The 27,022-nt window shown below is 44.9% G+C and overlaps 2 protein-coding genes across 4 annotated transcripts; both read right to left on the bottom strand.

The window, feature by feature from the left end:
• Positions 1-2,452: 2,452 nt before the first annotated feature.
• LOC109894632 (uncharacterized) lies at positions 2,453-17,870 on the bottom strand. 3 transcript variants are annotated; one of them, XM_031829125.1, is made up of 5 exons: positions 17,755-17,870; positions 13,455-13,548; positions 8,237-8,519; positions 5,591-5,849; positions 2,453-3,629 (listed from the first exon to the last, which is right to left on the bottom strand). In XM_031829125.1, the coding sequence occupies exons 2-5, from the start codon at positions 13,462-13,464 to the stop codon at positions 3,609-3,611; spliced, it is 573 nt and encodes a 190-aa protein (XP_031684985.1). In that variant the 5' UTR covers positions 13,465-13,548; positions 17,755-17,870; the 3' UTR covers positions 2,453-3,608. The 3 variants fall into 3 exon arrangements, with proteins under 3 accessions (XP_031684985.1, XP_031684984.1, XP_031684982.1); XM_031829124.1 differs by having other exon boundaries at positions 2,453-3,632; positions 5,591-5,847; positions 8,193-8,519; positions 17,755-17,869; XM_031829122.1 differs by having other exon boundaries at positions 5,591-5,847; positions 8,193-8,519; positions 17,755-17,869.
• A 323-nt stretch (positions 17,871-18,193) lies between these two features.
• Positions 18,194-26,830, bottom strand: tfb2m (transcription factor B2, mitochondrial). The gene is made up of 10 exons (XM_020488246.2): positions 26,654-26,830; positions 26,050-26,342; positions 24,454-24,643; positions 23,255-23,346; positions 23,005-23,158; positions 20,722-20,870; positions 20,533-20,622; positions 20,272-20,331; positions 19,845-19,993; positions 18,194-19,690 (listed from the first exon to the last, which is right to left on the bottom strand). Exons 2-10 carry the CDS (start codon positions 26,302-26,304, stop codon positions 19,501-19,503), a joined length of 1,329 nt encoding a protein of 442 aa, XP_020343835.1. The 5' UTR covers positions 26,305-26,342; positions 26,654-26,830; the 3' UTR covers positions 18,194-19,500.
• Between the last annotated feature and the right edge of the window lie 192 nt (positions 26,831-27,022).

Below are 27,022 nucleotides of genomic sequence, written 5' to 3'. Positions count from 1 at the left end.
GAGGTGAGGCGAGCTCCACAGCCTGATAAAGCAGCAGCGGTGTGTCAGACTCTACCTCTCTAGTGACTGTTATTGTTGTCCTGCTGACTGAAGTGGAGAGAGAGAGAGAGAGAGAGAGAGAGAGAGTGAGAGAGTGTGTGTGAGAAAGAGGGCATGAGCGCTCGCATTTCTAATCAAGTGAGAGGCGGTAACAACCCACTGACCTCTCTCACACTCACTCTTTCTCCCTCTTCTTTGTTGCAAGTAACAAAACATTTATATAAATATGAATTGCTCATTTTGCTTGCTTGTGGTGCGTAGGCCTACATGTGCAAGAGAGAGAGAGAGAGAGAGAGCTCAGGGGAGAGAGAGAGAGAGAGAGAAAGGGAGAGAGTGAGAGAGAGCTCAGGAGAGAGAGAGAGAGAGAGAGAGAGAGAGAGAGAGAGAGAGAGAGAGAGAGAGAGAGTGAGAGCTCAGGGGAGAGAGAGAGAGAGAGAGAGAGAGAGAGTGTGAGAGAGAGCTCAGGGGAGAGAGAGAGAGAGAGAGAGAGAGAGAGAGAGAGAGAGAGAGAGCTCAGGAGAGAGAGAGAGAGAGAGAGCTCAGGAGAGAGAGAGAAAGGGAGAGAGTGAGAGAGAGCTCAGGAGAGAGAGAGAGAGAGAGAGAGAGAGAGAGAGAGAGAGAGAGAGTGAGAGAGAGCTCAGGGGAGAGAGAGAGAGAGAGAGCTCAGGGAGAGAGAGAGAGTGTGAGAGAGAGCTCAGGGAGAGAGAGAGAGAGAGAGAGAGAGAGAGAGAGAGAGAGAGAGAGAGAGAGAGAGAGTGAGAGTGAGAGTGAGAGTGAGAGAGAGCTCAGGGGAGAGAGAGAGTGAGAGTGAGAGAGAGCTCAGGGGAGAGAGAGAGTGAGAGTGAGAGAGAGCTCAGGGGAGAGAGAGAGAGTGAGAGTGAGAGAGAGCTCAGGGGAGAGAGAGAGTGAGGGAGCAGTGAGAGAAATAAGAGGCTTTGACAAAAAACAAGAGAAAAGACTTCCTCCTAATGTACTACATGTTTTTATAGGAAGTATAAAAGTATCAAATATAATCTCCTTCGTAGAAAGCTCCATTAAAACTCAGGGAGACATAACACAAACACTCCTTCTGCCCTTACAAGGGCTGGTCAGAACTCCCTGGGTTGCTAAGCGCTGTCTGGATCTTGACCAATCAGATTGGAGACAGGGGAAGAAGGTCAGAGGTGAGTTGGTTAGAATAGGGGTGTGTTCAGAGCATTGCAGAAAGAAAATGAATAAAGCTGACGTGATTCCCTGTTCTATCCAACAGATGTCATGTCCCAATCCCAAATGGACCCCTTGCCAATGTTTACTCTTTTACTTTTTACATTTTTTTAAATAGGAACTATGACAGTCAATTGCAAAACATTCTAACCGTATTTCTGGTTGTCTTGAACGCACTGAAGTCAGAGATTTCCGAGTTTGATTTCACTAACCGGAATGTCAACTGAGCAAGGATCATAGTCAAATGGATTGGAAAGTAGGTCCCAAAGTGCTCTTCCAAGCGTTGGATGTGAGCAGTCATCACTCGTGTGGGACACTTCCTGATGCTGTTTTCTGTTACAAACATACTTTCCTCTGGATCAGTCACTCATCTGGAGAATGTTTTTGTATTTCTCCTGCATTCCCTGTATTTCCCCTGCATTTCCCCTGTATTTCCCCTGCATTTCCCCTGTATTTCCCCTGCATTCCCCTGCATTCCCCTGTATTTCCCCCTGCATTCCCCTGTATTTCCCCTGCATTCCCCTGTATTTCCCCTGCATTCCCCTGTATTTCCCCTGCATTCCCCTGTATTTCCCCCTGCATTCCCCTGTATTTCCCCGGCATTCCCTGCATTCCCCTGCATTTCCTGTATTTCCCCTGCATGCCCCTGTATTTCCCCTGTATGCCCCTGTATTTCCCCTGCATGCCCCTGTATTTCCCCTGTATTTCTCCTGCATGCCCCTGTATTTCCCCTGCATTTCCCCTGCATGCCCCTGTATGCCCCTGTATTTCCCCTGCATGCCCCTGTATTTCCCCTGCATGCCCCTGTATTTCCCCTGCATGCCCCTGTATTTCCCCTGTATTTCCCCTGCATGCCCCTGTATTTCCCCTGCATGCCCCTGTATGCCCCTGTATTTCCCCTGCATGCCCCTGTATGCCCCATGCATGCCCCTGTATTTCCCCTGTATTTCCCCTGCATGCCCCTGTATTTCCCCTGCATGCCCCTGTATTTCCCCTGTATGCCCCTGTATTTCCCCTGCATGCCCCTGTATTTCCCCTGTATTTCCCCTGCATGCCCCTGTATTTCCCCTGTATTTCCCCTGTATGCCCCTGTATTTCCCCTGCATGCCCCTGTATTTCCCCTGCATGCCCCTGTATGCCCCTGTATTTCCCCTGTATGCCCCTGTATTTCCCCTGCATGCCCCTGTATTTCCCCTGCATGCCCCTGTATTCCCCTGCATTTCCCCTGCATGCCCCTGTATTTCCCCTGCATTCCCCTGCATGCCCCTGTATTTCCCCTGCATGCCCCTGTATTTCCCCTGCATGCTTGCATTCAGTTTGTTCAGTTTCTAAAATTGGTCTGATAAATAGGCAAGGAGACTCGTTTTCTTTTCATTACACAGAAAGTCAACCAAGTTTTTTTTTTACCTCCATTGTGAACTACAAGAGTTCCTCTCTTAATGAAAAACATCTTTCCACCACTCCCCATCGATAACCACCAAGCTTCGCTGTGAAATACAACATTGTCATGTTCTGATCCCTTATCTCCACAAAGTTTTGTGAACAGGCGTGCGCAGTGGATGTGGTTTGATGTAGTCAGAGTTCTCTGCTCAGCTCGTTTGGCGCCAGTTGCTCTCGTTGTGCCATACAATGCTTCCATATGGCAGTTTGAGTCATTAAGAGTTTCCTGTTGATTGCTAGCAATAGCATGAATTCTTCATTAAACACTGTTATTTGACAAATGTATTGATGTGAGTTTCTGAGCCTCTTCCCTCCCCACACATGGCTTTCACTATATAAATTGCGGCTGGTAATATCAAAGTCTCTGCAATATTGTGTGGTTTCATAGTGTTGCTGGTCCAACCGATTCACCAGTACAGTGTAGCCTCTTTCCATGATCTGGTTGAATATTACCCTTTAGATTTGAATCATTTTCATTTAGATATTTTAAGGTCAACCACATGATTTTGAGATACAAAGACGATATTATAATATACAGTAAATAATTTGTTTTGTATTTTTTCATATTAGGCACATGGGGTTGCGACCCCTAGTTTAGGAACCGCTGCCCTATGCGAATGTGAAGATCTGAGAGGATTTGATTGCCATAATAAATATGGTGAAACTTTCACCTAACCTATCAGAGGGCAAGGTGGAGCGATTACCATATTGACTGCACCGGTCAAATCCTCCCAGTCTGTGCTAGGGTCCAGGGTTCCATTTGGGCCATGTCTGTTCTCAACAATACATTTATATCTGAACATTCTGTAACGCTGAACCCACCTGAACGCGCCCCCAGGAGACAGTTGAAAGTGTTGGGAGGAGGGAGGGAGTAGACCAATGATGTATTTACATCATTGGAGTAGACAGATGCAGAGAGGTGCTGATCAGAAATGACAGCAGTGCCCCTACTGGTGGAGGAGGGAATAGACAACACATTTTCACTTCACTTCACCCAGAGCTCTGTGTATCATAATGACAGGGATTATACCACACTCACACACACTGTGATGGCTGTGTGTGTGTGTGTGTGTGTGTGTGTGTGTGTGTGTGTGTTCAGTCAGTCTGGTAAATACACTACATGACCAAAAGTATGTGGACACCTGCTTGTCACTAATTTATGATCGTATGCTATCCATTTGTTTATATGCTGTTCTTTGTATGACATTTTAATATTTGATTATTAACCAATGATATTAGGCCACTCCTGGCCATGATTACAGACACCTGTGTCTTTTGACACTATATAAATGAGTCATCCCGCAGTGTTTATTACATTTTTGCATCTGAGCTCCTAGAGTGTGCGGCTCTCTTTTATTTTCAAGTTTCTACTCCGCTAGCGAGCACCTCGTCTTGGTAGGTGTGCGTTTATTTTTCTTCTAGACACCTGCTTGTCAAACATCTCATTCCAACATCATGGGCATTAATATGGAGTTGGTCCCTCCTTTGCTGCTATAACAGCCTCCACTCTTTTGAGAAGGTTTTCCATTAGATGTTGGAACATTGCTGCAGGGACTTCCATTCAGTCACAAGAGCATTAGTGAGGTCGGGGCTCTGATGTTGGGCAGTTGGCCAGCCAGGCCTAATTAATATTGCCTGCTAACATGAATTTCTTTTAACTAGGTAAATAAATTGTGTCACTTCTCTTGCATTCTGTGCAACAGAGTCAGGGTATATGCAGCAGTTTGGGCCGCCTGGCTCATGGCGAACTGTGAAGACTATTTCTTCCTAACAAAGACAGCCTACTTTGCGAAACGGGGGATTTTCAAAAGCGCATAATCGTTGCACGAATGTACCTAACCATAAACATCAATGCCTTTCTTAAAATCAATACACAGAAGTATATATTTTTAAACCTGCATATTTAGTTAAAATAAATTCATGTTAGCGGGCAATATTAAACTTTGCTCGCTGCAAACTAATTTGCCAGAATTTTACGTAATTATGACATAACATTGAAGGTTGTGCAAAGTAACAGGAATATTTAGACTGATGGATGCCACCCGTTAGATAAAATAGGGAACGGTTCCGTATTTCACTGAAAGAATAAACGTTTTATTTCCGAAATTATAGTTTCCGGATTTGACCACATTAATGACCAAAGGCTCGTATTTCTGTGTGTTATTATGTTATAATTAAGTCTATGATTTGATATTTGATAGAGCAGTCTGACTGAGCGATGGTAGGCAGCAGCAGGCTCGTAAGCATTCATTCAAACAGCACTTTCATGTGTTTGCCAGCAGCTCTTCGCAAATGCTTCAAGCATTGCGCTGTTTATGACTTGAAGTCTATCAACTCCCGAGATTAGGCTGGTGTAACTGATGTGAAATGGCTAGCTAGTTAGCGGGGTGCGCGCTAATAGAGTTTCAAACGTCACTCGCTCTGAGACTTGGAGTAGTTGTTCCCCTTTCCCATGCAAGGGCCATGGCTTTTATGGAGCGATGGGTAATGAATCTTCGAGGGTGGCTGTTGTCGATGTGTTCCTGGTTCGAGCCCAGGTAGGGTCGAGGAGAGGGACGGAAGCTATACTGTTACACTGGCAATACTAAAGTGCCAATAAGAACATCCAATAGTCAAAGGTATATGAAATACAAATGGTATAGAGAGAAATAGTCCTATAATTCCTATAATAACTACAACCTAAAACTTCTTACCTGGGAATATTGAAGACTCATGTTAAAAGGAACCACCAGCTTTCATATGTTCTCATGTTCTGGGGTGTCCACATACTTTTGCATATATAGTGAGGAATTACAGCTAACCACAGAGGGAATCACACCTACACCAGGCTGCCAGATAAATGTTGACTTGAGAACAGCGCAGGCAGGTAGAAATACAATATATAGAATGGAGAGGGACGGGCACACACCTGATGGAGGGACTGAGGAAGGTGGGAGTGATCTTTACGTTCCCCTAGCTCCTCTAGGGAGGCTAGGAGGGCAGTGCTAGGGTCTGTGGTGGAGGTGGTAGGTTCTGTGGTGGAGGTAGGTCCTGTAGGTTCTGTGGTGGAGGTGTGCCTCTTCCCTTCAGGGTTACTGTAGGAGGGTTCGTCTGGACAACCTGCTACGAGGCTGACGGGACATGTAGTCTCTGGAGACACAGAAGGGTGAAGCTCTACCAAACTGCCTAAAGAGAGAATGTGAGAGGGAGAGAATTGAGGATGGAGAAGACAAAGGGACAAGACAAAAAGAGAGAGAGAGAGAGAGTACATCAAACATCAAAGCAACCCTGTTATAAATGTCAGACAGTGAGAGCAGGTGAAAACTGAGCAGAATCTCTACCTTCTGAGCGATTACACACACTCTCGCTATGTACTTTTCTCTTTGTGATTCTGTTCTGTGGAAACCATACAGCCTGTTTGAACAATCCCAAGTCCTAACAAGTCAATAAAGCCTTTTTATCACATGGTGGGAAATTAATGTGATAAATTAACAACAGTGAGCCTTGTTGTTAGCCAGACTAAAGGCTAAAACAAGGGATGGACAAAGGCTAGCACAATGACACACAGAGCTCACATCACAGGCTAGCACATTTGGCTACAATGACATCACAATGGAAAAACAACACAATAGGCAACACCCAGTGGCAACTGGTAGATACTCACGTCTTGCCCAGACATTGTGTGTTATGGGACAGGCACCACAGATCCTCAGGCTCCTCTCAATCACTTTACCTCTCCACTGACTCCCTACATCTTCCCTTCTTCTCCCTGACTTCTATTAAAATCTCTCCCTATCGATCTACCTCCTCTTCTCCTTATGTCCTGCTCCTTGCTGTACCACTCTCCTTTACCTCTCTAGCTCTCTGACTGTAGCTGATGTGGTTGCTCTGACATCACTGTGTGACCCGGGCTGTATGCCACAAATCTGATCTGCTGACCGATTAACAGGGTTAGCGTACAGTGGCTTGCGAAAGTATTCACCCCCCTTGGCATTTCTCCTATTTTGTTGCCTTGCAACCTGGAATTACAATTTTTTTTTGGGGGGGGGGTTGTATCATTTGATTTACACAACATGTCTACCACTTTGAAGATGCAAAATATGTTTTATTGTGAAACAAACAAGAAATAGGACAAAAAACAGAAAAGTTGAGCGTGCATAACTATTCAGCCCCCCAAAGTCAAAACTTTGTAGAGCCACATTTTGCAGCAATTACAGATGCAAGTGTCTTGGGGTATGTCTCTATAAGCACATCTCTATAAGCACATCTAGCCACTGGGATTGTGCCCATTCTTCAAGGCAAAACCGCTCCAGCTTCTTTAAGTTGGATGGGTTCCACTGGTGTACAGCAATCTTTAAGTCATACCACAGATTCTCAAATTGGATTGAGGTTTGGGCTTTGACTAGGCCATTCCAACACATTTAAATGTTTTCCCTTAAACCACTTGAGTGTTGCTTTAGCAGTATGCTTAGGGTCATCCTGCTGGAAGGTGAACCTCCGTCCCAGTCTCAAATCTCTGGAAGACAAACAGGTGTACCTCAAGAATTCCCCTGTATTTAGCGCCATCCATCATTCCTTCAATTCTGTCTAGTGTCTCAGTCCCTGAAAAACATCCCCGGAGCATGCTGCCACCACCATGCTTCACTGTGGGGATGGTGTTCTCGGGGTGATGTGAGGTGTTGGGTTTGCGCAAGACATAGCGTTTTCCTTGATGGACAAAAAAGCTACATTTTCATCTCATCTGACCAGAGGACCTTCTTCCATATGTTTGGGGAGTCTCCCACATGCCTTTTGGCAAACACCAAACATGTTTGCTTATTTTTTCTTTAAGCAATGGCTTTTTTCTGGCCACTCTTCTGTAAAGCCCAGCTCTGTGGAGTGTACGGCTTAAAGTGGTCCTATGGACAGATACTCCAATCTCCGCTGTGGAGCTTTGCAGCTCCTTCAGGGTTATCTCTGGTCTCTTTGTTGCCTCTCTGATTAATGCCCTCCTTGCCTGGTCTGTGAGTTTTGGTGGGAGGCCTTCTCTTGGCAGGTTTGTTGTGGTGCCATACTCTTTCAATGTTTTTATAATGGAATTAATGGTGCTCCGTTTGAAACACGTTATGTTTTTAATTTCACTTTGCCAAGTTGGACTATTTTGTGTATGTCCATTACATGAAATCCAAATAAAAATACATTTAAATTACACGTTGAAATTAAACAAAATTGGAAAAACGCCAGGGGGATGAATACTTTTGCAAGGCCCTGTAAGTGCACACACAGACACACACGCACACTCATAAGCCCAGACGATTGAGTAACCCAGACCTTCAACCATGGCCACAAACACACAGTTTACTCAATAGAATTGACTAGTCTCTGCCTCCCCTGTGTGTGTGTGTGTGTGTGTGTGTGTGTGTGTGTGTGTGTGTGTGTGTGTGTGTGTGTGTGTGTGTGTGTGTGTGTGTGTGTGTGTGTGTGTGTGTGTGTGTGTGTGTGTGTGTGTGTGTGTGTGTGTGTGTGTGTGTGTGTGTGTGTGTGTGCGTTACCTGTGTCTGAGAAGGAGGAGTCAGTCATAGGAGTGTCGGGTGCTGTCACACTGTCCTTCTCTTCTTCCACCATCACATCATCATCCTCTCCCTTCATCTTTCTATCACCATCTTCCTCCTCCTCTTCATCCCTATTAGCATTTAAAGAGTCTTGTTCGATGGAGTCACATCCAACCCTCTGACCATCATCGAGTTGAGTTTGTGTCAAGTTCTGGTTTTGGTGGGCGGAGACCTGAATTGGTTCCGAGGGGTCCAATTGGTTGTAGTGGAGGTCCACTACGCCCTCCTGACCCTCTGACACCACTGGTCCCGCACTCTCGCACTGACCTGGAAGCAGAAAAAGAGACAGGTTCTGTTGTTGTCATAACACACAGAAGGAGATTCCAATCGACTCTGGAGGCACTCATGTAGATCTAATACAGGGTCTTCCACCTTTTCTTGCCCAGGGACCCCCGCCCAGGCAAATTAGCAACACAGAAACCCCCTCCCAGGCAAATCAGAGACCCAGGGACCCCCACCCAGGCAAATTAGCAACCCAGAAACCCCCTCCCAGGCAAATCAGAGACCCAGGGACCCCCGCCCAGGCAAATTAGCAACCCAGAAACCCCCTCCAAACACATTTGCCAAAAGCAGCTGTTTAGCTGGTTAAACAAAAGGTCATCCATGTGTCAGCAAAAATGCATGTCCAGGTCAAGAAGGCTTTCCAACACTTTCTGCGACTGGTATTCACCGGGTGCCTTTTCAAAGACTGTCAGATACTCCAGTGAGTGTAATTAGCTACAATGAATGTAATTAGCTACAATGAATGTAATTAGCTCCAATGAAGTAATTAGCTCCAATGAATGTAATTAGCTCCAATGAATGTAATTAGCTCCAATGAATGTAATTAGCTACAATGAATGTAATTAGCTCCAATGAATGTAATTAGCTACAATGAATGTAATTAGCTACAATGAATGTAATTAGCTACAATGAATGTAATTAGCTACAATGAATGTAATTAGCTCCAATGAATGTAATTAGCTACGATGAATGTAATTAGCTACAATGAATGTAATTAGCTACAATGAATGTAATTAGCTCCATTCAGTGTCATTAACTCAATATTAGGAGTTGAGATACAGTGCCTATAAAAACAAAATCTACACCTCCATTGATTTCTTAATTTTATTGTGTTACAAAAAGTGGGATTAAAAGGAATTTCTTTTATTTTTTGTCAACAATCTACACAAAATACTCTTGTCAAAAAAAACTTTAATTAAGATTCATTAAAAAGAACACCAATAATAATTATTCACCCCCAGAGTCAATTCATGTTAGAAACGCCTTATTGAGAGTCTCCTTGGGTAAGACTCTAAGAGCTTTGGGTAAGACTCTACGAGCTTTGGGTAAGACTCTACGAGCTTTGGGTAAGACTCTACGAGCTTTGGGTAAGACTCTACGAGCTTTGGGTAAGACTCTACGAGCTTTGGGTAAGACTCTACGAGCTTTGGGTAAGACTCTAAGAGCTTTGGGTAAGACTAAGAGCTTTGGGTAAGACTCTAAGAGCTTTGGACACCTGTTTTGTGCAATATTTGCACATTATTCTTTTCAATATATATATACAGTTGAAGTCGTAAGTTTACATACACACTCATTTTGTCAATTTTAAAGTCACTACTGGCCTGATCCCTGACCAGTTCCATATTTATTCTGCAGCTCAGTTCAGAAGGATGACTGCATCTTTGACATCATCCACAGAATAATTACTAACTTGTTTTTATTTTCTTTAACTAGGCAAGTCAGTTAAGAACAAATTCTTATTTACAATGGCGGCCTAGGAACAGTGGGTTAACTGCCTTGTTCAGGGGCAGAACGACAGATTTTTACCTTGTTAGCTCGGGGATTCGATCTAGCAACCTTTTGGTTACTGGCCCAACGCTCTAACCACCTGCCACCCCTGTCTGATTTGCTTTTGTTACCCATCTACCAATCACTGCCCTTCTTTATGAGGCTTTCGTAAAGCTCCCTGGTCTTTGTAGCTGAATTTGTGCTTTAAATTCAATACATGACTGAAGGATCTTACAGATGTATGTATGGGGGACAGAGGAAGGGGAAGTCATTCAAAAATCATGTTAACCTCTATGTGATTTATTAAGCCACATTTTACTTCTCAACTAATTTAGGCTTGTCTAAACAAAGGAGGTGAAAACTTACGCAACGACTATATTTTAGTTATTCATTTGTAAAAAGTTGTAGCATTTTCTTTTCACTTGGATATTATGGAGATCAATGACAAAAAAAGTACAATTCAATCTATTTCAATCCCACTTGGTAAAGCAACATATTCTGAATAAAATTGACCTTCTATATGTAATCCCAAAATGTTTATTCTGTTGTTGCTAGTGATATTTGCACACTTTCTCAAATGTATTTTACACCGGTGGAAACTCCCTCCAGCCAATGCTCACACTAACCCAATGCTCACACTAACCCAATGCTCACACTAACCAATGCTCACACTAACCCAATGCTCACACTAACCCAATGCTCACACTAACCCAATGCTCACACTAACCCAATGCTCACACTAGCCCAATGCTCACACTAACCCAATGCTCACACTAACCCAATGCTCACACTAACCCAATGCTCACACTAACCCAATGCTCACACTAGCCCAATGCTCACACTAGCCCAATGCTCACACTAACCCAATGCTCACACTAACCCAATGCTCACACTAGCCCAATGCTCACACTAGCCCAATGCTCACACTAGCCCAATGCTCACACTAACCCAATGCTCACACTAACCCAATGCTCACACTAACCCAATGCTCACACTAACCCAATGCTCACACTAGCCCAATGCTCACACTAGCCCAATGCTCACACTAACCCAATGCTCACACTAGCCCAATGCTCACACTAGCCCAATGCTCACACTAGCCCAATGCTCACACTAGCCCAATGCTCACACTAACCCAATGCTCACACTAACCCAATGCTCACACTAACCCAATGCTCACACTAACCCAATGCTCACACTAACCCAATGCTCACACTAACCCAATGCTCACACTAGCCCAATGCTCACACTAGCCCAATGCTCACACTAGCCCAATGCTCACACTAACCCAATGCTCACACTAACCCAATGCTCACACTAACCCAATGCTCACACTAACCCAATGCTCACACTAACCCAATGCTCACACTAACCCAATGCTCACACTAACCCAATGCTCACACTAACCCAATGCTCACACTAACCCAATGCTCACACTAGCCCAATGCTCACACTAGCCCAATGCTCACACTAGCCCAATGCTCACACTAACCCAATGCTCACACTAGCCCAATGCTCACACTAGCCCAATGCTCACACTAGCCCAATGCTCACACTAACCCAATGCTCACACTAACCCAATGCTCACACTAACCCAATGCTCACACTAACCCAATGCTCACACTAACCCAATGCTCACACTAACCCAATGCTCACACTAGCCCAATGCTCGCACTAACCCAATGCTCGCACTAACCCAATGCTCGCACTAACCCAATGCTCGCACTAACCCAATGCTCACACTAACCCAATGCTCACACTAACCCAATGCTCACACTAACCCAATGCTCACACTAACCCAATGCTCACACTAGCCCAATGCTCACACTAGCCCAATGCTCACACTAGCCCAATGCTCACACTAACCCAATGCTCACACTAGCCCAATGCTCACACTAGCCCAATGCTCACACTAGCCCAATGCTCACACTAACCCAATGCTCACACTAACCCAATGCTCGCACTAGCCCAATGCTCGCACTAACCCAATGCTCGCACTAACCCAATGCTCGCACTAACCCAATGCTCGCACTAACCCAATGCTCACACTAACCCAATGCTCACACTAACCCAATGCTCACACTAACCCAATGCTCACACTAACCCAATGCTCACACTAACCCAATGCTCACACTAGCCCAATGCTCACACTAACCCAATGCTCACACTAACCCAATGCTCACACTAACCCAATGCTCACACTAACCCAATGCTCACACTAACCCAATGCTCACACTAACCCAATGCTCACACTAACCCAATGCTCACACTAGCCCAATGCTCACACTAACCCAATGCTCACACTAACCCAATGCTCACACTAACCCAATGCTCACACTAACCCAATGCTCACACTAACCCAATGCTCACACTAACCCAATGCTCACACTAACCCAATGCTCACACTAACCCAATGCTCACACTAACCCAATGCTCACACTAACCCAATGCTCACACTAACCCAATGCTCACACTAACCCAATGCTCACACTAACCCAATGCTCACACTAACCCAATGCTCACACTAGCCCAATGCTCACACTAACCCAATGCTCACACTAACCCAATGCTTTTAAATCAATGATCAGGAGAAAAGGGTGAAGAATCGGGACATAAGACAATATTTCAGCTCTCTCTCTCTCTCTGCCTCTCCTCTCCTAGATCTTATCCAGAGCTCCTCTCTCTCTCCCTCTCCTCTCCTAGACCTTATCCAGAGAGCTCCTCTCTCTCCCTCTCCTCTGCTAGACCTTATCCAGAGAGCTCCTCTCTCTCTGCCTCTCCTCTCCTAGACCTTATCCAGAGAGCTCCTCTCTCTCTGCCTCTCCTCTCCTAGACCTTATCCAGAGAGCTCCTCTCTCTCCCTCTCCTCTCCTAGACCTTATCCAGAGAGCTCCTCTCTCTCCCTCTCCTCTCCTAGACCTTATCCAGAGAGCTCCTCTCTCTCCCTCTCCTCTCCTAGACCTTATCCAGAGAGCTCCTCTCTCTCCCTCTCCTCTCCTAGACCTTATCCAGAGAGCTCCTCTCTCTCTCCCTCTCCTCTGCTAGACCTTATCCAGAGAGCTCCTCTCTCTCCCTCTCCTCTCCTAGACCTTATCCAGAGAGCTCCTCTCTCTCCCCCTGCCTCCCGCACTCACCCATGGGCTCGGCAGGTAGCCTAGTGGTTAGATTGTTGGGCCAGTAACCGAAAGGTTGCTGGATTGAATCCCCGAGCTGACAAGGTAAAACATATGTTGTTCAGCCCCTGAGCAAGGCAGTTAACCCACTGTTCCCCGTGTGCCGATGACATGGATGTCGAATAAGGGAGCCCCCCCGCACCTCTCTGATTCAGAGGTGTTGGGTTAAATGCGGAAGACTCATTTCAATTGAAGGCATTCAGTTGTACAACTGACTAGATCCCCCCCCTTCCTCTCCCTGTCACCTTCTCATCCTTACCCTCATCCATGGGGCTCCTCCTCCGTGACCTCTCAGCATGAAGGTCGGCCACTCCCCTTGCCACACCTACAATAAACAGCCCTCCTCCTACTGACTAGAGAGAGAGAGAGAGAGAGAGAGAGAGAGAGAGAGAGAGAGAGAGTTTATTTCCCTTTTGTTTGTCTATTCCACTTGCTTTGGCAATGTAAACATGTGTTTCCAATTCCCTTTGAAAGAGGGGGGAAGAGAGAAAGAACAAGGGAGTAGTGAGAGAAAGAATAGAGGCTTTCACTGTTCCACTGCCTTGCCTGTCCTGAGATACTGGGCTGTTTATAAGCCTTCCTCTAATCAGTTCAATCCTGTTTAAAGTTTCACCACATTACAGCAGTAAAACAAGCTCAAATCCTAAAATCTGATCTTTTGACCCCTAAAACAAGAGAAAAGACTTCCTCCTAATGTACTACATGTTTTTATAGGAAGTATAAAAGTATCAAATATAATCTCCTTCGTAGAAAGCTCCATTAAAACTCAGGGAGACATAACACAAACACTCCTTCTGCCCTTACAAGGGCTGGTCAGAACTCCCTGGGTTGCTAAGCGCTGTCTGGATCTTGACCAATCAGATTGGAGACAGGGGAAGAAGGTCAGAGGTGAACAGATGTGAGTTGGTTAGATTAGGGCTGTGTTCAGAGCATTGCAGAAAGAAAATGAATAAAGCTGACATGATTCCCTGTACTATCCAACAGATAGTCATGTCCCAATCCCAAATGGACCCCTACGCACATATGACAATCTGAGAGGATTCGATTGGCATAATCAATATGGTTTAACTTTCACTTAGCCTATCAGAAGGCAAGGCGTTATTACCAGTGTAAGGAAGGGAATAGAAAAGAGAGAACATGTCTAACGCAATTCCTGAGTAAACAAACACATTCTTCCAAATCTCAAAACACTGAGAATTAGAGGTCGACAGATTAGGATTTTTCAGCGGTGATAGCGATTAATCTGACATTTTTATTTATTTATGTATATATATAAAATAATGACAATTACAACAATACTGAATGAACAACGAACACTTTTATTTTAACTTAATATAATACATAAATAAATCAAATCAATTTAGTCTGAAATAATTAAACATGTTCTGTTTGATTTAAATAATTAAAAAACAAAGTGTTAGAGAAGTAAAAGTGCAATAAGTGCCATGTAAAAAAGCTAACATTTAAGTTCCTTGCTCTGAACATGAGAACATATGAAAGCTGGTGGTTTCTTTTAACACGAGTCTTCAATATTCCCGGGTAAGAAGAGTTTTAGGTTGTAGTTATTATAGGAATTATAGGACTATTTTTCTCTATACCATTTGTATTTCATAGACCTTTAACTATTGGATGTTCTTATAGGCACTATAGTATTGCCAGCCTCATCTCGGGAGTTGATAGGCTTGAAGTCATAAATAGCGCTGTGCTTCAAGCATTGCGAAGAGCTGCTGGCAAAACGCACGAAAGGGCTGTTTGAATGAATGCTTACGAGCCTGCTGCTGCCTACCATCGCTCAGTCAGTCTGCTCTATCAAATCATATACTTAATTATAACATAATAACACACAGAAACACGAGTCTTTGGTCATTAATATGGTCAAATTCGGAAACTATCATTTCGAAAACAAAACGTTTATTCTTTCAGTGAAATATGGAACCGTTATATATTTTATCGAACAGATGGCATCCATATGTCTAAATATTTCTGTTATATTGCACAACCTTCAATGTTATGTCAAATTAATTACTGTCTTTGTTAGGAAGAAATGGTCTTCACACAGTTCGCAACGAGCCAGGCGGCCCAAACTGTTGCATATACCCTGACTCCTTGCAGCCACAAAGTCCTTTTGATGCTGCACTTGCATAACAGGTGGTCAGCCTGCCACTCAGTCTCCTCGTAGATTACAATGTAATCGGCGTCCAAAAAGGTCATGCCAATTAATCGGTCAACCTCTACTCAGAATACACTTCAGCATTAAAAAGGCAGTTCGGAATAGTTTGTACATATATTATGACAACATGTTGTGCCGTTTTGTTCATTTTGGACTTTGGCTGTTCGGGCACACAACCTTTTTATCGAGGTAAATTGAAGTCGGTAGCCGAAGTCTACGCCCCCACGTAAATGCCTGTTGTCATTCCCCAAGAGACGACTCATCCTCATGCAAATTTTTTGATGTGAGAAATACTGCACCAAAATGTATGTATTGTAACGGCCCAGGGAAATCTGCCGCACGAGCATGCTTTTGCAGCACAGTCGATAGCGCGCCGGACCTCGGGCTCGAGACCTGCCCCTTGCTGTTTCATTACATTGGTGTCCGAAATGGGATCGGACCTTGCATCCACGACAGTGCGTGTGCTTGACCGGTGAGCGCGTTCCTGTAAAACGTAGAGTCGCAAGCTAGCGCGAGGACGCGCTCTTTGAAAGGAGGGAGTAGTGTAACGACCCTGGGTTTATAAACGTGGAAATCGGCCCTGCTAATTTCCTACAATTCGAAACAGTTTGCCATAAAGTGGAGAGAAAGGTTAGCATGTTTTTATATGATATCTGAGTGAGACTAATAAAATAATGCGCCCCCCCGGCCGGTAATTCAACCATTATAAGTTTAGATTGCTAAATTAGTTTAACTGCCAACTATCTACGAAAATGTAGCTGACATGGGCTAATTGACTGACCATCAGTGACTGACAAGAGAAAAACTGCTGATGCACAACCACATTTCTATATTGCACCTTGTGTATTCTACTATTCTAACTCGCAACAGTAAATTGAGACCCAATTTAGCTCAGAAAAAAAATGTATCTGAGGGCATTCAAAAGGGGGGCCGCCAATTGCCCATCCATGTTCTAGAGGGTTAGGCCCTAAGAAATAGACTTCATAGAATGGACCCGGGAGTATTGTATGGAACATGCAGAATAACATGAAGAGCAAGGCAGGTGGCTTTATGCAACACCTACCTCTGAATTAATGGTGTTATTCACAATGCATCTCTAAGGGGAGTGTGTGTGTCTCAGCAGGGCATGTTGGCGCCAGCTGAACTTGGCCACTGTTAATGTTCACCCTCCTTGCTATCTCTCGTCCTCCCTATCCATCTACCCTTCTCTGTTACTCTTGGCTCTCAGTCTACAGCTTATTCTCTCCCTCTATCACCACATCATCCTTTGTCTCTGTTCTCTTGCAGGGGGCCCATAAATAATGAAGTACACACACACAGTTACACACAGGTGGAAAGTAGGTCAGTCCATCTCACGTGAGAGAAGGGTTAAAAACAATGTTTGGAACACACACAATCATCCAAAGCCAACTCAACTGACAAAAACACCCAAGTGGGAACATGCACAGGCTAGAACTTGCAATTAATTCACACACACAGGGAGTATAATCAATATTAACTAGCCTCACCGGAGTGGATTCTATGACTCATCAACCTGAAGATACAAGGCATTACACAACACACAGCAGCTACATAGAGGACTGTTCAGGTGACTCATCTGAATGTAATAAGATGCACTTCCATGTTCCCTCTACACAGATGCTGTATGTGTATCTGGGGTCCTACGTGGAGAACATCAGACAGTTATGTATTCCTCTCATAAAATGAACATACTCTGGTCCTCACCCAGAGGACAGTAACAAGGGTCTTCTCTCTGACACATTCAAATCACTTAGCTAATGTTGTCGTGTACTAAACTACCAGTTGTGGATGGTGACCGACAAAATAATATCATGATGCATCATGTTTCTTGTAGTCAGAACGGTCATCAGACTGGCGCACAATGTTCTGGAGTAGACAACCTAACAGTCAGTCACAAGATTTGCTACAATACACAACTATTGGAGAAAACCTGCTTTACGGCAAGGGCTACAATGCGGACATTTTTTTCTCCGTGCAGACAATTGTCCTGACAATGCTAGCAAATAATAGGTAATGTCGTGATTAGTTATCTTCACAGGCTTGTCAACGGGTTTACTTGGCTAGCTAGCATAACAAGCTAACCTTAGTTAGCCTACCTATAGCGGTCTACATTGCTTGAAGCTAACGCTACTGTACCTACTACTATACACATTGCTAGCTATTAAGGTCCCGTGTTATTGCAAAAATCAATATATAGAATACATGAGTACGTATATGTTTAACACACGGTTGGATCATGTTAGCTGTGACCTAGCTAACTTGGCTACATTAACATGTCTGGTTGTCAAGCTAGCGCTTGTCAGGTTTTTACGGTGCTTTTTGATACAAATCGTTGTCTCCTAAAACACGGCCGTAGCTAGCTACTTACAATTGAATGAATTTTGGGTCTTGTATCCAGTATGCTGAACCAAACATTGACACTGATATTTGTTTTCCGGTATCTTCCTTACACCTATCCGGAAGATTCACAATCTGACGCTTTCCTATCGGTGGACAGCTTTTGCAGTGGTTTGGCGCCACCAGGCGGTCATATAGCGTATCTACAAATACGACGAGGTCAAGCGTCAGATGTAAGTGCAGGTCAAATTTAATTCCCTCAGTTTTTTAGATGGTTAGGTTTTTCTAGAGGGAAACATATGCTTTATTGCGGGGATAAACAGTTTGTCAAAAATAGTGACAATACTAGTTGAATACTAAGTTTCTAAACAGCATTGTCGACCAACAATGCACACAGACTCCCATAGTCATGATTTGCAACACACCAATTATACATACATTTTAAATAAATTACCTTTGAAACAGTCAACCAGTATTAATCAAAACATTTATTTTGATAATTACATTTCCTCCAATGGTTATAGCATGAAAGATGCAATATGCTTTTTGATGTACTCTAATCACAAAATCATTTATCCAGCTGGAATGCTAAGGCATATGATGACAATCAGTGAATACAGAATGGCACTGACTGACCATGGTCAGACATTTTAGTACTTACCATTTAGAATTAGTCCTAATAGCCCAAAACTGTACATATAACTGAATGAACTGTCAATACATGTAGACATGGTATGCATGTACACTAAAAAGTTACCTATACACAAAACAATTCAAGCGGTAGAAACCAATCACATATGATTGCCTGGAAACCTGACGTTGAATTGCATTGTCGGACAGAAACGAGCGTTTGAATCAGGAACGTTTCGTCTCACGACCTCTACAAGCCAGAATTTTGAATAAAATGTTATTTGAATGTACTTTTCTGGTTGTCCATGTGGTTGGTCCTTTTGCAGGTAGGAATGTAAAGACAGTATATCCACAGGAAAGTATAATTCCATCAACTTTTCAAAGTGCTGCTATTGCGTTCAGATTTAGATCATCTGCAGCATGCATACTTGCCAAGCTCATGCACGGCTTCACAAGGTTCTGCACATGCTTCAGGTGATAAGACATCTGAACGCTCTACCAGTGCTTTGAAAAGTTTATGTAATTTCACTTTAATGTGGATATATTGTCTCACATTCCTACCTCCAAAAGGACCAACCAGTAAAGTATTTTAAAAATATTTTATTCAACATTCTGACTTATAGATGTCATGCGAGGAAACTTTTGTGATTAAAAACGCTAATTTCTGCCCGATGTAGTATTCAATGCAATTCAACATCAGGTTCAGGAAACGCATACTAGTATGACTCAGTTAGTTTCATGTGCTGTGTTAGCAAAAAGCCTATAGTATTAAAAACCCATGAATAACAGTGACAAAATGCGATTGAATGGTTTAAATACATCTTGACTCATTAACCTTGCTTTGCCAATAAAGTAACCATTCTGCTGCTACCCGTAACCAACCGCAGAGAAAACGTCCTGTGAAGGTAGGAGAGGCAGCCTTTCACCAGTCAACTCTTCGGCTCGACTGGACAGCACTCGCATAGAGCTCAGGACAAACACTGTAGCCCCTTTTAAAAAGATCAAATACCAAACTCATCAGCTCAGGACCACCCTAAACTATGACGTTGGGAGTGGTTCAACAACTTGGGGGTTTAGGGTTATCTAGAATTGTAGCCTCGGACAGCCTGGCTGCACTACCCCTCCAATCCTAGTGGTGGCACTGTGTCTATATCCATCCCTCCTTCTGGGTGTTCTCCAGTACCTCCTCATACAGCCAGCTCTGGGTGAACTCCTGGGACTTATCCACCAGTTCAAACAGCTGCTTGTACTCCTCTGGGTAGACATGGCCCGTCAGTACATCCTCCTGCATCCCCATCTCCTTCAGCAGCTTAGGACCACTGTCTGGACTCCACATACTGGGAGAGAGAATGAGGGTGAGAGGCAGAGATGGAGAAAGACAGCAGACTAAATTATCAATGTGGCCAACAAGGATCATATTTAAGTTTGTACAGCACTCACTTGAAACGGTCTGTGCAAGATTGTGTGTGTGCGCTCGCGAGTTCCACTCACTTGAGCCGGTCTACTAGCCGGGCCTTCCTCTTGGCCAAACATTGTTTGACCATCATAACCAGGGTGGCTGCATTGGAGGGGGTCAGCGAGGCGGAGAACAGGTCCTTGCGAGGTGTCATTCGCACCAGACACAGGTTGTCATTAGGAAGCTGGAGGACAGGGGGAAAACGACAGGCTTCAGACCTTGTCTTTTTTCTAATGGTTGTAGCTAGGCCGGTACAGCGCGCTTTATAGAAGAGACAAACTCAATAGCAACGATCATAAAACGTAAAAACACACAGAAGAGCAGAATTAGCAGTTATCCAATATTTGTAACAAGTCTCCAATATGTAGTACATGACATTGTCTTTCACTGTATATTCAAACACAGGAGGATCTGACAAAGTGAATGTTCCATTATGATGCTGGTAGAACAGTGCATCCTTACTCTGCTCTTTGGAATGGCCAGCTTGTACTTAGAAGAAGTCACAAACGATGCCCACGGCTCCTGAAAGAGAACACACAGAGAAGAGCATCTGTTAGAAGAGACACTGTCAAAGCTCTGTGACATCTGCTCTCACCACTTTTCATGTTCCATTCCTCCAGTTCTACCTTAACTCACACACCCCTAATCTTCCCACCAGGTATATCAACTTCTCTCCCCCTCCTGCTTATTTCCAGTCCTCCAGTTATAGCCCTTCCCTCTCACCTTGTGTAGCAGTTCGATGTGGCATGCCATCTGCCATAAAGCACCAAAGGCTCTGTAGTTCAACATGTCCCCTGGCTTAGCCATTAGTTTCTATGGGAGAGAAAGAACAAAACCATCCACACCATTGTTTAAACACCACTGCATTTGCGCTCATTGAGTCTGTGTGTGTGTGTGTGTGTGTGTACTCACCAGGTATTCCTTCTCGCTGATGAACATGTTGAGCTCTACTCGTCCGTAACGGTAGATAGAGAGCCGATCAAACAGGACATACAGCAGCTTCCACAGCTGACTCCTCTCAATGCGCTGGGGGAGTATACCAACCACCTTCACTGGAACCTCTATATACACACACACACACACACACACACAGTTAACAAACACAGAAAAACAGGATAGTTTGTTCTATCTATTGTGGTCAGCACCTTTTCACCAGGGTCAAATTCCTGGTATAGATGAGGGATGCAACGGTACAGTATGTTATGGAACCGTACAGTACGCCCCCTACGGTTCAATACGCACACGTGAACCGCGGAATTATGGTATGCCTGTCCTTTTCCAAAACTTGATAATTGCGCTGCAGACTACACACACATTGTACATTCAGATCCACACGTGCCGCTTGGGGCCGTTAGGGAGCTCCCGAGGGCTGACAAACTTTACTCCACAACAATGTCTCAATGTGGCAACCGCAGTAACCGCAACCCCCTTAAACAAAAAATGACGATTTGCAATGACGCCTCAGTAGGAAATATCCCTAAAGGGGCCCCACGAGGAGGGGAAACTAATAACAAGTATTCTCTCAGCTCCAACGTGACAATGGCGAGCGCTAGCAAGACCGAGAGAAGCTCATTTTAAGAGGCACCGCCGTCTTTCAAATCCGCTGTGTGGGAACATTTTGGATTCAGCGTCCAATACTGTGATGAAACAGCAGGGAGCAGGTCTCGAACCCTCGACCTTCTAGCCCAAAGTCCAGCGCGCTATCGTCTGTGCCGCAAAAAATACGCTCCAACGGCAGAGTCGATTTCCGCGCTTATAAACCGAGGGACGTTACAATACGATGACGAGGGTAAGAAGACCGTAAAACAAAGTACAGTCTGCACACACAATTGACAGACACCCGATCTAGCTCTCTCCACTGATAGTTGGACATCCAGAGCAACGCAAAGCTACCCCTCTTTCCGACGGTTCACTGTGTACTGGAAGCTACCCCTCTCTCCGACGGTTCACTGTGTACTGGAAGCTACCCCTCTCTCCGACGGTTCACTGTGTACTGGAAGCTACCCCTCTCTCCGACGGTTCACTGTGTACTGGAAGCTACCCCTCTCTCCGACGGTTCACTGTGTACTGGAAGCCACCCCTCTCTCCGACGGTTCACTGTGTACTGGAAGCTACCCCTCTCTCCGACGGTTCACTGTGTACTGGAAGCTACCCCTCTCTCTGACGGTTCACTGTGTACTGGAAGTTACCCCTCTCTCTGACGGTTCACTGTGTACTGGAAGCTACCCCTCTCTCTGACGGTTCACTGTGTACTGGAAGCTACCCCTCTCTCTGACGGTTCACTGTGTACCGGAAGCTACCCCTCTCTCTGACGGTTCACTGTGTACCGGAAGCTACCCCTCTCTCTGACGGTTCACTGTGTACTGGAAGCTACCCCTCTCTCCGACGGTTCACTGTACTGGAAGCTACCCTCCGACGGTTCACTGTGTACTGGAAGCTACCCCTCTCTCTGACGGTTCAAAGCGTGATACATACCGAACCGTGGGCCCACTGTACCGTTGCCCACAAAGCGTGATACATACCGAACCGTGGGCCCACTGTACCGTTGCCCACAAAGCGTGATACATACCGAACCGTGGGCCCACTGTACCGTTGCCCACAAAGCGTGATACATACCGAACCGTGGGCCCACTGTACCGTTGCCCACAAAGCGTGATACATACCGAACCGTGGGCCCACTGTACCGTTGCCCACAAAGCGTGATACATACCGAACCGTGGGCCCACTGTACCGTTGCCCACAAAGCGTGATACATACCGAACCGTGGGCCCACTGTACCGTTGCCCACAAAGCGTGATACATACCGAACCGTGGGCCCACTGTACCGTTGCCCACAAAGCGTGATACATACCGAACCGTGGGCCCACTGTACCGTTGCCCACAAAGCGTGATACATACCGAACCGTGGGCCCACTGTACCGTTGCCCACAAAGCGTGATACATACCGAACCGTGGGCCCACTGTACCGTTGCCCACAAAGCGTGATACATACCGAACCGTGGGCCCACTGTACCGTTGCCCACAAAGCGTGATACATACCGAACCGTGGGCCCACTGTACCGTTGCCCACAAAGCGTGATACATACCGAACCGTGGGCCCACTATACCATTGCATCCCTAGTATAGATGTACTTGGTGAATAAAGGGGAGTCTGATAATGTGTCTTTGTATGTCTTTTTCCTGTGTGTGTCTCACCATCGGTCCAGTTTGCCTCTGATATGCCCAGGTCAGTGAACAGTTTGTCAGTGTACATGGCCGGAGGTCTCATGCTGCCTCTGCCCATAGGGTCCAGCTTGAAGAAATCACAGTGGACCACCTCCAGCTGACCATCCAGAAGACACTCCAAAGCCTACACACACACGCCAGAATGTTGGTACAATGAAGATGTGTAGACATGTAACTCTCCTACTGAAAACGACCCTGGCCCGAGGCTGGGTAGACTCACCTGCAGGTCAGGTAAGAAGGACTTCTCTCCCTCCAGCGTCACCACTCTCTGAGCTCCAGAATTCAGCAGAGTCCTAGTCAACACCCCTGGGCCTGAGACACACACACATTCTAATGAACACTCCCATTGTTACTGACCACACACACAAACCTCTCCCATTGTTACAAACCACACTACCATTCCAGTGTTTTACTTGCTATATTGTATTTACTTCGCCACCATGGCCTTTTTTTTGCCTTTACCTCCCTTATCTCACCTCATTTGCTCACATCGTATATAGACTTGTTTCTACTGTATTATTGACTGTATGTTTGTTTTACTCCATGTGTAACTCTGTGTCATTGTATCTGTCGAACTGCTTTGCTTTATCTTGGCCAGGTCACAGTTATAAATGAGAACTTGTTCTCAACTTGCCTACCTGGTTAAATAAAGGTGAAATAAAAAATATTTAGTCTGCTGCTGCTCCGTGTTATTATCTATGCAGATAGTCACTTTAATAACTCTACCTACATGTCCATATTACCGCGACTAACCGGTGCCCCCACACATGGACTCTGTACCTGTACCCCAGCCCTGTATATAGCCTCCACATGGACTCTGTACCTGTACCCCAGCCCTGTATATAGCCTCCACATGGACTCTGTACCTGTACCCCAGCCCTGTATATAGCCTCCACATGGACTCTGTACCTGTACCCCAGCCCTGTATATAGCCTCCACATGGACTCTGTACCTGTACCCCAGCCCTGTATATAGCCTCCACATGGACTCTGTACCTGTACCCCAGCCCTGTATATAGCCTCCACATGGACTCTGTACCTGTACCCCAGCCCTGTATATAGCCTCCACATGGACTCTGTACCTGTACCCCAGCCCTGTATATAGCCTCCACATGGACTCTGTACCTGTACCCCAGCCCTGTATATAGCCTCCACATGGACTCTGTACCTGTACCCCAGCCCTGTATATAGCCTCCACATGGACTCTGTACCTGTACCCCAGCCCTGTATATAGCCTCGATATTATTATTATTTTACAGCTGCTCTTTCATTTTGTTACTTTTAGGTATTTTTCTTAAAACGGCATTGTCGGTTAAGGGCTTATAAGTAAGCGTTTGACTTTAAGGTTGTATTCGGCGAGGTGACAACTAAAATGAGATGTTAAGTCCTAAATGGCCTAGAACACAGACGCAGCACGTACCTGGATTACATTCAAATATAACAGCTTTGCTGTCCTCCAGGTCAGGTCCTAGGTGCTGAGTGACCAGTTTGGCCAGGGCAGGGTCTATGATGAACCTTTTGATGGTTCTACAGAGCTGAGCCCTCTGAGTGTTCTCCTCTACCTCCCCTAGGTCCAGGAAGTCATACCTGCCCAGCGGGCGACTCTGGTCCTAAACACACGAGACAGACACGTTAACAAACATTCTCCTTTCATCTTCCCTACTTCAATGAACACTGCCCTCTTCCTTCATCGCTCCATCCTGCCTCAACCCAGGACTGACCAGCACTGGCGCAGTTTCTCTGGACCCCCGTAAGGTTGCTGTTTACCCCAAACCCCCAGGAATGGAACATGTCAGCCACTCACAACGTATTAACTATACTGCTCACTGTCCGTGGTGCCCAAATTGTGACATGTCTACACGGCTGCATGTCTATTGAATTAATGATAGGCTTTCTGTGGTGCCAGGGTATGTCTGGCCTTGCTTTAGCTAACAGATAAATGTTTCTTGGTAGGCCTATTTGGTTGCCATTTTCTCAAGTTAAGCGCAACATTTCACAAATCTATACATAGGTGTCGCAATGCTGTCATTTTTTGACTGCTGGCAATAATGTATTTACTTGTCCAGTAATTAAAAAGTTGGAAATTCAAACATTGCAGATTGTTCCTGAACCTGCATGACATGAGCGGTCCTCGTGCTCTCTCCCAGCTTGGATAGAAAGTTGTTTGTAAAACCAGTCTATTAATGCCAAATAATACAGCCAGTCCACCCTCAAAACACTAGTTTACTAGGGATTGTTTTGTTATGCAGTGTATCCTACCATCTACTGCATTACACAGTATTTAGTAACTTTTCATAAAAATGTAATATCATAGCCTAACGAGGGGGGAAAATAGGAGTCGGCTCATGGATTAATTCAGCCACTATTTATTGTTGAATTCAGCAGGTCTTGTATGACTAATAGCCTACACAAATGGGCTGCAATATTCAAGATACATTTAATTAAATCCAATTTGAGACTCGCCTTAAGTCCTTTGTGTGCAAATGTTTTTTGCCACAACCTGTAGGTCGAGGTTGCTGGCCCAACTGTTTTCTATACAGAGTACTGTAAACTCTGGCACTTATGTCCATTGTGCTGCACACCATTTCAACTCAGTCTTGAATGATGCATGCCAAGATATACCAGAGATAAGGGACGGTTGATATTGCAACCACACAACTCAAACCGAGAATTGTTATCCACTAAAGATGATAATCTGTTTGCATCTGCCAATTTATGGTCTGTCCAGTATCCAGACGACCTGTCCCCAGAGCTTCCTATACAGTTAATCTTGTTCAATAACGCACTTTTTCAGTCACATTCCTGTAGCCCATGAAACACGCAGCTTCCTAGTAGATACGGAAAATAAAAAGGTTTACATGGGCCCCCAGAGCTCGAGCATAACTGTTGTGCAAAACCAAGAAGACATTGTTAACAAACACAAACCCAGTAGCTTTCCCACAGTTTTGGAGCAACTGGTTTGCTGTTGTTATGGATACATTGTTACTTGTCCATAAAACACCATCGGGATCTCTACCTGGACAGAGACAGCCACAGCAGACAGGTTCCTGTGGGTTGGGGCTGAAGAGGGGGATGCCCGGTCTGTCCTAGCCTGTTGGGGCTGTGGCCGGCCGGGGCCGGAGGAAAGCGAGTCCAGGCTGAAGAGCCGTCTCTGGAGCAGGACCCTGGGGCTACACGGAGAGGCAGACTGCTTCAGGGTGGGCCTAGCCCTGGGGTGGCAACATGCAGACCGCACCGCTACCACAAACAGTTTACTTGCCTGAGTGGACATGGCGGACAGATGGCAAGAGGAGGGATGATGCTCACAACCTGTGAATGATGAAGAGGCAGAGGTTAGGAAGAGCTCTGAATAAGTGTATATGGTTAACACTACATATTATTCTGGATGCAATAGTTTGGTTAGACACCACCCAATGAGAACTTAGTTTACGAGTAGTGTCTATAGTTTACTAGGTCTGGATAGAGATCTAGCTTACATGCCTTGTACTATGGAAAATGCTCTGCAACGCTACGTTTAGCAAGTTAGCTAGCTACAATGCTAGCTGGCTAACGTTAGAGATATATCTAGCAAGCTGATCATCAACAGCAAGTATGATACATTGCGTCAAAACTGGGCTTACTTTATCACAGATATATCGTCGTTTGTCCTGATGTTGCTCTTATTTTAATCTAAAGACAGCTTACATCTCCCAGAATGTTGTAAAAATGCAGTGACATTGAACATGTTGACCCTCGTTGATTTCACAACGGCCATATTACAGTGATGGTTTACGTCACTAGCAAGCGACGACGCAAAATAAGAGATTGACAGGACAGAGAGCCAATCTTAATAAAAAAATTGTATAACCACGCCTACTTTTGATCTCACCGTTTCAATTGGTAATTTATTTAATTTGTATTCTAATCGTGTTTGTATTCTAATCGGGTGGTTAATGAGATCAAATAACATGCTATAACAAATACAAAAATATGTATTTAAACTAGCATAA

Source organism: Oncorhynchus kisutch, linkage group LG7, assembly GCF_002021735.2.
Source record: "Oncorhynchus kisutch isolate 150728-3 linkage group LG7, Okis_V2, whole genome shotgun sequence".
NCBI lineage: Eukaryota > Metazoa > Chordata > Actinopteri > Salmoniformes > Salmonidae > Oncorhynchus > Oncorhynchus kisutch.
Note: the sequence above shows the minus strand (reverse complement) of the source record. Positions and strands in the feature narration are given on the sequence as shown.

Coding starts and splice junctions, on each gene's coding strand:
- LOC109894632 (XM_031829122.1), bottom strand. Junction 5,848..8,192: donor CTCCTCCTTCTCAGACACAG/GTAACGCACACA, acceptor TTCTCTCTTTAG/GCAGTTTGGTAGAGCTTCAC. Junction 3,630..5,590: donor TTCCTCAGTCCCTCCATCAG/GTGTGTGCCCGT, acceptor CTCCACCAGTAG/GGGCACTGCTGTCATTTCTG.
- tfb2m (XM_020488246.2), bottom strand. CDS start 26,304: ATGTCCACTCAGGCAAGTAAACTGTTTGTGGTAGCGGTGCGGTCTGCA. Junction 20,623..20,721: donor TCAGCGAGAAGGAATACCTG/GTGAGTACACAC, acceptor TCTCTCCCATAG/AAACTAATGGCTAAGCCAGG. Junction 19,994..20,271: donor TGGCCATTCCAAAGAGCAGA/GTAAGGATGCAC, acceptor CCTGTCCTCCAG/CTTCCTAATGACAACCTGTG.